Source organism: Chelmon rostratus, chromosome 19 (genome assembly GCF_017976325.1).
Source record: "Chelmon rostratus isolate fCheRos1 chromosome 19, fCheRos1.pri, whole genome shotgun sequence".
Lineage (NCBI taxonomy): Eukaryota > Metazoa > Chordata > Actinopteri > Chaetodontiformes > Chaetodontidae > Chelmon > Chelmon rostratus.
In genome coordinates this window covers 13,939,226-13,951,572 of record NC_055676.1, presented here as the reverse complement: position 1 = coordinate 13,951,572, position 12,347 = coordinate 13,939,226, and the positions used below count along the sequence as shown (strand labels likewise).

Sequence of the window (12,347 nt, the reverse complement as noted above, 5' to 3'; positions counted from 1 at the left end):
CCATGCCTCTTGGGAGAACAGCGGTCAAGTTCGGTTGCCGTGGAAACCGTGACGTCGGCGTCTTTTGGCACGAGACCAGGGGACCGAAAAATGCCCCAAGTAAAATATAACCCTGAAGATATTTGTTTGACTTCTTCAGCCTGCCTTGAACTTCTTATTATTTATCGTGTTGAGTTTTCTTTCTGCATTCTAAAGCACTTTAATCGCAAATTTTGTGTTGTAGATGCACTTTCTCCTTATATTATTATAATAAGTGCGACGTAAGCAAACAGTTTCTAGTAAAGTGCAAAACAAAAACTGCAATAAGTTTGCCAATTGCTGTATTTCGTGTTCCTAATTTAGTTTCCATTAAATAAAAAATAAATAAAATGACCTGACTGTTTTAATATTTAATTGAGAAAGATACCCTGTAATTTTGAGTGTTGAGAACTGCTGCGTTACATTGACCATATATAAAGATTCATTAAATGATTTAATATGATCATTCGCACTGAACGAAACTGAATCATGTCTTCGCCAGTCTACCAGACACAGGACTGATTACAAGGATGTAAGATTTTTGTTTCTGTTTCTACGGTTGATGGTGATAATGCCCTGCCCAGGTACAACAAGTCTCCGTTAAAAGAAGAACAGGAAGAAGATTGAATTTGAACTTGCACTGTGTGAAATCATGTTTTCACACGCGCATATACAGCACCCTCTAGAGTTCAATGGCCGACCCCGTTTCATATTACTACTAATGCTGTTTCTGAGTAAAGGAACAACACAAACATGTCGGAGTAGGAGAGGCTGAAACGTTAACCAGCAACGGCCACTCGCAGTCACATAATTTAGTCGTCGATTCAACCGACCGCTATATGATTCCCGTCGTGTTAACGGCCGACAACCCAGAAAGATGCCGCAGAAAGCACTGGGATCCATTGTAGGTCTTCTTTGTACCGGGACCTGTCTGGTGCAGGTAAGCCGCTGTTAGTGCTCTCAGGGATGGGTGACGCTTCCAGTCGAGCCCGCGGCTCCTGGGGTGGATGAAGGCCTTCTGCCGATCCTTTTTGTCTCCTTCACAAAGGAAACTAGGCACGGTTCGCGACTGTACACCGTGGATGACGTCAGTTATTCGAAGTTTTCATTTATATTTCGACAGTTAACTTGAAAGACGATTCAGGACATAACTTGAAAAGCTATGCGGGCGTGTTGTATTACTCCAATTGAACAATTTGAATCAAGGGTATCAAGAAGATTAACGTTAGCCCTTGCTAACTGGTACCCGGCAAATTGACGTGTTTATTCACAGTTGTTGATATTAGCTAGCCGGAGAAAGCAGTCAGCCCCAGTTTGTCCAGTTTGTTTCTCCGAGAGAATCTGTACTTTAACTTTTTGACAAAATGTGTTGATAACGATATGAACCCTGATAATGGTGTTTAAGAGGCGTAGAATGTTATCCGCATATGCATTGACCTAAGTTACTGACATCGTTAGTCAGTAACGTTAGCGTCATTCTTTCATTACTACAGGTTTCTCTCAAAACATATTTAAATTCACTTTCAGCTTTATTATAGTAAATGATAACTGTACTGCACCGTTGGTAACATTTAGCAGTGGCTTCTGGCCTTGCCCCGGTAACATTTTAAAATATGATTTGAAATCTCAGTTTAGGTATTTTGCCTGTATAGATATGTGTGTCACGGTAAATAAAATTAGCACAGAAATGTGCAGACACAATAAGTGACAAGTTACAGAGGCTAAATGGATCCGAGAAATAGGTCAATCTATTAAGAGCTTGCTATGCAACTTGTGTGCTTGAGTGTTCACTCAGACATTCACTTTGTGTACCTTCTGTGTGTATTTCAGGGGAAGGAGTTCTGTTTTGGGGTAAACAATGAACAGTACCGCTGTGAGATGGGGTACTGCTGTGGAGAGACAGAGTGCTGCACCTACTACTATGAGCTCTGGTGTAAGTACCAATTGATTTTTCTTTTCCCAATTCTTTAATTACATAAATCACAGTGTTTGTTTCTATCCCAGGGCTATTGTCCAATTATATCTCTGTTGTGGAGATTTAACCCTCAATATTTATGTTGATTTGTTTTATGTGTGTTATTTCCTCTTCAAATTAGTTTCGCTTTTGCAAAACATATACAGAGAGCAAAATGACTTTTTCAAGATTCAATTCAAGACTTATTTTGGACTTATTATGCCCATGGATGTACTGCCTTTGCTTTGTTACTGCCAGGGAAAGCCTTGCTCGGTTTCATCTGTTAACTGTAGAGGATAAGGTTGATGATGATAAGATTACACTGAATCTGTCCTCCCTCGTAGGGTTCTGGTTGGTATGGACCCTGATCATCATGCTTAGCTGCTGCTGTGCCTACCGACACCGGAGGGTTAAGATGCGTCTTCAGCAGGAGCAGCGTCAACGTGAGATCAGCCTCATGGCCTACCAGGGAGCCTCCAGCTCCTTTATATCCCCTCCACCGCTTAATTTAAGTGAGTAGTCTTTGTGTTTGCTATGGGGATGTTAAAGATGCCTTTCAGAATGTAAGAGTTAGATTTTGATGTTGAATACAGTCTTTATTTGAATTTCCTGTCCCCTTGCAACTCCATGTTCTGTGTCATCTTGCAGCTTTAGTTTCTCAAAATCTTTGACAGTTGTCAAATGGAGAGGGCACTCTTACATGGATATCTGTAGTTTGAATGCAGAATAGGAACCACAAACAGGGTTGTGGTGGTGTAAGCATAGAAACCCAGATAATCTTTTCTACAGCAGCTTCCTCCAGCACCTCCTATGGGATCCTCTTGTGCTCATGGACCTGTTGGGAGGTTCTTATTCTGATGGTTCTGCCCTGAGGTCTCCGCTGATACAATGCAGTGCTGCAGCTTTATACCAAGGTTATCTTTGATAACTATTCTTCTGCCCATTAGACAAATTTAGGCCAGCCATCCTACAGGCTTAACTTACGATTTTTGGGTACCACTCAAACCTTATGTCCATAGTTCAGGGTTAGAACTTTTAACATCGCCCCCTCCACCACCAAGTTACTATACAACATCCACATCACAGCAGCAAATCAGGTCCACAAGATACCTGAACTTTCCTTGGTACAGCTGCCCTTCCCTTTCTGAACGAAACAGCCACACTTTTACTGAGAGAGTCATAACCTTAGAATTGGAGGTTGTGATTCTCATCCTGATCCTGATACTCAGCTGCAAAGTGCCTGAGTGTGTATTGCAGAGCATGGTCTGATGTTGCCAGAAGAATTACAGACAGCAGAGATGCAACCCTCATGTCTGTGGTCACTCCGGACCTTGTCTGAAACTTGATATCTTGTCCTTTAATATCACAAACAGGAGGTGGGACAAGGTGCACACTTGTCAGAGTCTGAGGGCCACAGTGAACATGCTTGACTTATTGTCAAGAATGTGAATACAATTCTGTAAGCGTATACAGACGGTGACTCACATGGAGACCCGGGAAACAAGGAACACACTAATAAGCCATTTCCAAATGTTCATGGGACATCATGGACCCATGGGATTTTAGCTTTCTCTGGCATGTCTTCCAAACCTGTTACCCGGATGTATATAATGACATGTTAAACCTCTGTAAATGTTTCTTAATTTTAATTGTATGTATCCTCACAGACAATATTCATGTCATGCAGAGTTCTGAGAAAATATTTCCTAGTTCTCTGTTCTAGTTTTTATTTCTTCTAGTTGTCTGCTTTTTTTTTTATCATTGTTTTTCCTTAATGACATTTGACTGTGAAGCACTATTTTGTGAGATGGACACGAGAGGAAGTGTTATCATTTGTGGGACCAGCATTAACATAAGGTGCCACAAGTCTAGAAATGTTATCAGACTTTAAATCCCAATGAAAGCTATCAGGGACGGTTAGATTAAGTTTTGACATGTGGGAAAGTTGCCCCTTAGTAGGCACACAAAAATGTAGCTTGTGGTATTTTGGATTAGCCATTAGCGAAACGATTGCATAACATCCATTAAAACGTTTAATCAGGAACACGTAACAGCAAAACAAAATGATTAGTTGTTGCATGTGGACTACAGAAGGGCCTGACAGACATGGTCCTCTCATGAACGGGAAGGATCACATCAGAACTGTTTTGAATGTTTGTTGATCAATGAAAGATATTGTATTAATATTGTTATATTTAAACAATCACATCAGTGTTACACAGATTGTGGTCCTTACACGATAAGATAAAAGACATGTTTCTGGGACCACTACTGAAATGTGTTGGTCTTCTTATATAACACCATATTGTATTAGTAGTTAGCATCTATGTAAAAGTCATGTGCACGGATACAACTGGACATTACTATTGTTATTCATGAAGCTGTTGATTATCTTCTCGACTCATCAGTTCATTGTTTGGTCCATAGAATCTTGGTAAATTGTAAAAAATAGTCATCACAGTTTCCTACAGCCAAAGCTGATATATTCAAGTTACTTGTTTTGTCCAACAGGCAGACAAACGTGAAAGAGGTTTAATTTGGTATTCACAGGGGACTAAACAGCAAATATTGACACCTGAAAAGGTGGAATCAGTGAATTTCAGGCATTTATCTTAAAAAATGACTTAAACAATTGATTTTCAAAGTTGTCTTGTCAATCAACAGAAAATTGATTAATTTTCTGTTGATTTGCTGATTGATTAAATGACCAATTGTTGCAGATCCACATGGATGAGCGGCTGCCTTTAATGGGATGATGGTTTGAAAGCTAAAGCTTTTGTTGTTTGCTGACTTTTAGGGTTCTGGAACGACTGCAAACTTCCTGACTATGAAGAGGTGGTCGGTCACCCCCCGACACCACCTCCTCCTTACTCTGAAAATCCTCCTGAGACCACTCCAGCACTCCCTTCACAAGTGAGCCAGCCTGACGCTGCCACGGTGCCACAACCACTGGCTGAGGCGGACCCGATGATGGACAGTCAGGCCTCAGGCTCATCTTCAGACCAGGAAGCAGTGTCAATGCCCATCCAAGCACAGTGTCTGGCAGAGGAGAACGTGGAGGCTCCGTTGATGATGGCGGCGGCGGCGGAGGAAGAGGAGGAAGATGATGATGAAGAGCTTGTGACTCGGCGTCGCCACGTGACTGGCGACTCTGGGATTGAGGTGTGCGTTTGCCAGCTGGACGTTGACGAGGGCTCGGGGCTTGAGGAGGAAAGCGACGAGGAGCACCGAATGTGCAAAGTCACCGGTCGGGACTTCTGCTCCGAGCACCAGCAGCAGACCTTCAGACAGAAGGAGCATACCTCTGAGCTGCCCAGCCAGACCGCCAGCACCAGCACTGGGGACCACATGGTGTGATCCACAGCTTAACTAACCAGCCAACCAGTGCGGCTTTCTGTTTCACACAGGGTGATACGAGATAGCGGTTGTCCTTAATGGCTCCTGATTAGGAAACATGAATAACACATTGAGTAGACAAAAATCCTGGCCCTTTTTTTTTTTTTTTTTTTGCTTTGCTTTTCCTTTGCTGGGAAACCAGCAAACACATGTTGATTGGGTAGCGAGAAGGCAGCATTTGCTTATGAATGAAACGGGACTGTTTCACTTTCTCCTTCCCTCTCCTTGAGCACTGCCGTTTCTGTCTTGCCACTCTCCTTTGCTCAGAACATTTCCGGCCATCCTTCCATCTGACATTTTACCTCTGGTGGGATGGTCAGCTAGGAGCATACCAACACGGTCAACAACATCCCCCCCCCCCCCCGGCCCCCTTTATGACTAAGCAAGGCAGTCAAAAACAAACCTCTTGAACACAGGACGATACTGGATGAATCGACAAGAGCACACATTTCGTTTCTCCCCAAAGCTATGTGTGTGCGCTTGGGAGTCTGTGTGTGTGCTATGAAATCTAGGGCACAGCTGCATGGTGATGTCAGCTCTGAGGTCATGGCAGCCAGCGTCTGGTGTCCTCGGGTGTGAAGTCTGTAGGACTTTTCACATCTAGAGTCCATGGGGCAGGGACTGTACACTCTACACTATACTCACAAATAGCAGAGGACAGAGACGGGAAGTTGAGTTTGTTATTTTGTCTCTGGCTTTTAAATAACAAACGTTTAAATGCCATGTCTGTGGTCACCACTCAGCGAGACTATAGATAAGGAGTGGCCAGCTTTTAATGATTTATTGATTGTGTGCACGTGTTCTCCCCACTTTTGGTTTCATTAAGTTCATAGCAATAGCCAAGAGGGCTATGCCACCAGTTCTTTTTTAATCAATAAAAAAACCTTTTGGTAGCTCTGTGTTAGTGTGTTTTACTTACTGTGTAATGTCAGAATGAGTAGTGGCAGCATTTTACTCATTTTACACGTAAGTATATAGTTTGGATGTTCATAACAAAGGATGTACTTGCTTTTTTTTTTTTTTTTGTTATTTCTTAACCAGTAATGCTTCAGTAAATGCCACAGTTGTCACTATTGCAACAAAGCTCCTGACGAGGGGCTGCTAGAGTGTGTACTAGTGAGTGGATGTTATAGTGCAGTGGGGAAGGATTGAGTCTTGTGTGTATGTGTGTATATCTTTAAGGTGCTGTAGCATCTGGTTGAAATACTTATACAGCACTGAGGTGGGTTAACGATTAAAAGCACTGGTATTTTGCATGAGGCATGAACTTCTGTGATTACATTTGAGTTCATTAGCATTTTCTCGCAGTTGTGCTACTTGCTTTGCTCATCTTTTTGTCAGAATAATAGTGGGTAGTTGTTTTGTCGTGAACGTGAGCCATGCTATGCTGTTATGCAGGGCTGTGGCCCCTGTAGCTCTTAGCAGTGTGAGGGATTTGCAGTGGTATTTTCCATTGGCAGCAGAAGCTGGGTGCATTAGCCACTTGAGGTGGATGCAGGCCGTGGTCTGCTGTCTGTTCAGTGTTAGCACAGCTGCAGAATCTATTGTGATTGACTGCATGCTTCTCTGCATGTCGTGTTGCTTGTCAAATATACTGTACAGTACGTATTCAAAGCATAGTAGCTGAGCTGGGTGTTGTCAGGAAATCCACCGCACAACAAAATTGTTATCTGTTGCAAGATAAAGTTCTGTGTAGGACGAGCAGTTACTTATAAGTCAGTAAATGTTTCGCTGATCATTTTGTTTGGAACAACATTCAACAACTTTTTAATTGTCTGCTCGGATAAGGTGTCTAAATGGGCACAGTGTAAAAACTCAGGTCGGCCATTGTGCTTCAGACACGCTCGCTACCTTTCCTGATTGGCCTGCATCATTAGCATGATGTGACACTCAATGGTGCAATATTCTGTTCTGGAGAAATCGATCCTAGGTAATAATGTTTAAATACAATATCTTGACTGAATTAGCAGTTTAAACTTCCAGTTATTACTTAACAGACTCCAAATGTGTTGTGATGTTTTGAAATATACTGTAGCTATTAAGCATATATTTCCAGCTGGCAAAGTGGGGAGTAAATGTTAACATAGCGCAGAGCTCTGCACTGACTGTGGTTGTGTTTCTTGTTTCTGTGATCTACTATTTCAGCTACATTACATACTGTTGCGGACTAAATGTAGGAAAGCAATAGAAGAGAGGGTGAATGAAACAAAAATATCAGTAGAGAGTAAAACAAAATGAATGTACAGCTGCCTCTGGCTTAAATTGATAGATTTTGTTTCATGTTCATTAAAGAGGCCTAATCACGCATGCTGTTAACCGGTTTTGCAGCATTAATGAAAGCTTTGCAGTCCTTGTGTTGCGTAGTCGAGCAGGTGCTTAAATATGAAGCCAAACTAACATGGCATTGACCTTTTCAGAGGAGCTGTTACACTGTGAGCATGACTGCACACCCATTAGCACATGATACAAGACATTTTTGACCAATACACCTCAAGCTGCCTTGCTGCATCTCTAGATTATTGAGCTGTACAATAAAATATCGCCTCTATGCCCAAACAGATGTGCTACTGCCTTACTGGAGTAGATGTAGTTAAGTGGTTCTGTTCTAGATTCCTTTTGAATGGAAATATTTGTGTTGTTCCAAGCATGATTGCTTCAGAGCAGAGGAGCGCTGTTGTATTGATAGAAAATAGAAAAGGCACCCAAGCTTGTTCCACTTTGTGAAAAGAGGATGTGGTTTAAAAACATCTAAAAAGCCACAAGATGTAAACTGTCACGGGTTTGGTAGAGTTGTACTTGCATTGGTTTTGCATTCAAGGAGAGGTTGAGCTGAGTTATTAATTACTGTGTGTCTACTCAGTTGGGCCCCTGAACGAATTTGTCAAGATTTTGAGTTTGTGCTCATTGTTTTTTTTTTTTCTTCCAAGAATCTGGTTACAGTTAGTCTGTGATACGAACTGACTCCTGAAAAGCCTGAGAAAGATGAGTTAAAAAAACATTTTCTATGGTTTTGTTGTGATTCATCATATTTGTTTTTTTGTGTTTGGAGGACAGAACTTAACTCCAATAAGAGAATGCTTTGTAATCTTTTTGCTAAGGTGCATTTTTGCTTATTTGTATACATATGTAGACAAAATGATAGGGCGAGGGGGGTGAGGAACGAGGGAGGGTTAGGGGTTCTTTTCTGCATGAGTGAACTGGAGGTCCATAGTATTCCCATTGCCAAACAACTGCTATGCCTCCCTGGTTTTCACATGTTTACTGAGATTAAGGGCTATATATCAGTCATCAGTTGTGGACAAACATCCATCCATGCATTTTATTGAGTGCTTCGTCTGCAATGTGCTGTTCATTTAAAGCCACAGTTGCCGAGGTCCACTATCTAAACATGGTCAGTGTTTGGATTTGGATGTCCTTTTTAATGTTGTGGTGGAGCTCATATTTAACAATAGCTGATTGTATATGACTGTGTATGTTTGTTTTATAGGCTTTAACTTTGCCTTTTTGTTTTGTCAACCTCAACGGAGGTGCGTGATGCAACATCCCTACACCCCCTCTGCCCCCACCCACCGCACAGTGAGAGCCATTCTTTCTTCAGTAACCAGCTGCATGTGTGGTTGTGACAGGACTTTTTACATTTCCTCCGTTGTCAGACGGCGGCTCCACCCTCCATCGAGCTCCGTCTTGCTGACAGAAACTGTAGCCAGCGTTGTGGCTGTTTGTTTCTCTCGGTTGCACCTCCCTGCATGTGGACCCTTGGAAACAGGAGGACACGTTCAGCCATGCAGAAGTGTCGGCAGAATAATCAACCAAAGTCGCTGCCATCTCCATGCAACACAGATCATCACCGTTCTCACCTGTGCGCAGGTGTGGTTGTCATGACGATGGTCTGTTTGGTTTCCCACTCTCAGGGTTATCTTTAACGAGCAATGCTAGAGGTTAACGCATTTCTGATCCACCAATGTCATAAAGCCAAAGCAAACGTTTCATGATAATTGTCTCCCCATTGTTGTCAGATGTTCTTTCTGCATCACGCATCTCTGTAGTGTATTGTACTTTACTCAACTAGGCTATGCAAATACATAAACCTACTGTTATATGCTGCGACCCCTTTCTCACATCCTGTCATTTGTCTGTCGGCACCAGTACAAGCAATATAACTCTGAGTACATGTGGCACTGCACTGCGCTGTACTGTAATCCACTTTGGTTGGTCTGTGTACATGTATTTGTTTAAGAAAACTTGTTAAAAAAAAAAACCTTGTAATTGTACTACAATGTGGTGAGTGTGTATGCTTCAGTTTAACCTGAGGGGCTTGAGTTAAAAAGCCATTCTAGTATATATATTATTTTTTTCCCCTTTTTTGGCTTTTTCCTGCCTGCCTCCTTAACACTTTATACTCCTGACTTATGGATAAATCATGTTTATTTAGTTGTGTATCCCGAAGGAAAAAGTTGACTTTATTGTTTTTGCTGGATTAATTCATATTTGGTATCTTTGGTCTGTTCGCCACTTTCCCTCGTTCATGTTGCACTAATTCAGTGTGTTGGATTTCTCGGTTTAAGCAACAGCTTTCTTCTTTTTCCATCTTGATGAATTTTCACTGACTGAATATTTAACTGTTGCCTTTTAATCCTCAGTTATTACACCGTCAGTTTCAAAATTTTGATATATTATACACGTGAAAGACCTCAACATGGAACACAGTCAGCGTACATTAGACCAGGACACATTAGTGTACTTGAGAATACTTTGTGGGACTTTATCAGTTGTTTTTGTCAAGCAACTTGCAAACTGTACTTGTTTTCTCAACCATAGATAATACCAAACAGATGGTGGTGCCATGGCTGAGCTATGTGGACTTTTTTTTTTTGCCAAGATGAGAAACATCCTTGTTTGAGAAGGAAGCAGGCATCGACAAAAACAAACCAGACTCTTTCTACATTTTTTCCTAATAACTTTAAACAAGCCAAAATGAGTAAAGTGGAAAAAGAGAAAAAAAATGTAAGCACTGAATGATAAATGCTTTGGTTTTAGTAACAAGTCTGCTGTGTACTCGTTGGGTCATCATTTGTATTTTATTTTTTTAATAAAACAAACATTGGCACTCAACTTACTCAGAGTCTTGATTTTCTGGTATGTTGTCTTACACGTTTGTGAAGCACCAGGGGGACAAAAAGCTTCCTTGTGTGCTTCAAGAGGAATTATTATCTGAGATATTGATCTGGAGGATCATCACGCTGCAGTATGAGAGGCAACTTAGGCAGTTAGCCTACATTATTGTTGGTATTTCCCCTCTTAAGTAGGTTACACACCCTGTTGTTACACACACACTAAAAGCTTAAGGTTTGATTGTGATGTTTCTATCATCAGACTTTAGCTTTCCATCGGTCAGAAAGATAATGCTATAACTTTTTCATGCAAAGCCATGTCAACAAGTTGTATTATGTGTATATTGTTACCACACATCTAACAACTTCACACCATAAGCAATGTCAGTATAGGTCTTGTTTGGTCTCCAATGCAAACTATTCAAAACAAAGAAGATAAAAATGGTTTAAAAAATGTTTAATTTGTGAGTCACTGAATGGGCACACTTTCATACAAAACAAACCATAGAATATAAATAAGGTAGGGCGGTTGTCAAAGTGGCTACAGGAAATGAGGGAGACCTCGCACATTGCACGGCTCAGAACAAAGCACCGCATAAAAGATGTATGATGTTCACATGAGGCCTGGAGATATTTCCGGAACAGAAGAAGAAGATGGGGCTGAGTCGACAACAGCTAGCCAATAGCTTTGTAGATCTAAAGGAGGCAGCCTGAGGCCAAACCAGCATGTATGTTCAGTTCACACACTGTATAACACAGTCAGCAGAAACACAGAGGTGGTGTTTTTACATAAAACACAAAAGAGACAAAACAAAAGGTCAGTTCAGTTCATTCAAGGTGCAAAGAAAACGCGTCAGCGGAAAGGAAAATAGCTGCAATAAATTAGTAGTCGTTAAAATTCCCTTCAGTGCAAAGTCCATTTCTGACATTTCAATCTAATTACTTTAAATATATATAATAGAGTTTCCTCTAAACCGACGAAAAACTTTGATCCCTTTTCTCAAATTAAAGCGAAAAATCTGGGGAAAGCAGCAGGGAGAAATATAAGTAAACATTCCGTGAGATTGTTAAAAACAAAAATTGACACTAAATATTTTGTTGCCACATGCACCAGTGAGACAGCTCAGCTTTCCATATGCTTTATATAAACGGCTAAAAAGGTCTACGATTCTGCAGCGGTTCCAAAAAAAAAAAAAAACCTCAGCGAATGTCATGCACACTACACCTATAGGATGAGAATATACAGTTCACTATAGAGCATATACACAGAGTCAAAATGATGTTGCAAAGAGGAGATGCATGTTTAGTTAGCAAGTAGCTACAGCAAAGGTGGCATCATTGGGTTTTTCACTGCTATTTGGTTATCGCTTCAAGATATACTGCAGGTTGATCACAAGAAGGAACACACTGGATACTTAAATATTTATATATATCTCAAAGCCACAATATCAACATCAATGAACTGAAAAAAATCATATAGAATTTCATAATTGTCAAATGCAGCAAACTGTAACAAAAACTACAACCCTGATTCCAGAAAAAAACTTTCACACTGTGTAAATGAAACAGAATACAATCATTTTCTGTGAACTGTGTTCCTGAGCTCATGTAGTAACATCCTTTATACAATCACGTGTTCACCAAGTGGTGAACCTCGCTCCATCCTTGCTTGTGAACGACTGAGCCTTTCCAGGATGCTCCTTTCATCATGATACTATCACCTGTTACCAATCAACCTGTTTACCTGCCAAACAGGTGCTTTTGGAGCGTTCCACAACTTTCCCAGTCTTGGCATTTAATTCAGAATAAGCATAAATTTACAAAAATCAATAAAGTTAATGAGATAAATCATTAAATATATTGTCTTT

General features: G+C 40.9%; 1 protein-coding gene across 1 annotated transcript; it reads left to right on the top strand.

Moving 5' to 3' along the window:
• The first annotated feature begins 724 nt into the window (after nt 1-724).
• On the top strand, nt 725-5,456 carry wbp1 (WW domain binding protein 1). Its single transcript, XM_041960783.1, has 4 exons — nt 725-958; nt 1,849-1,951; nt 2,317-2,484; nt 4,770-5,456. The coding sequence occupies exons 1-4, from the start codon at nt 896-898 to the stop codon at nt 5,327-5,329; spliced, it is 894 nt and encodes a 297-aa protein (XP_041816717.1). The 5' UTR covers nt 725-895; the 3' UTR covers nt 5,330-5,456.
• The last annotated feature ends 6,891 nt before the right edge of the window (nt 5,457-12,347 follow it).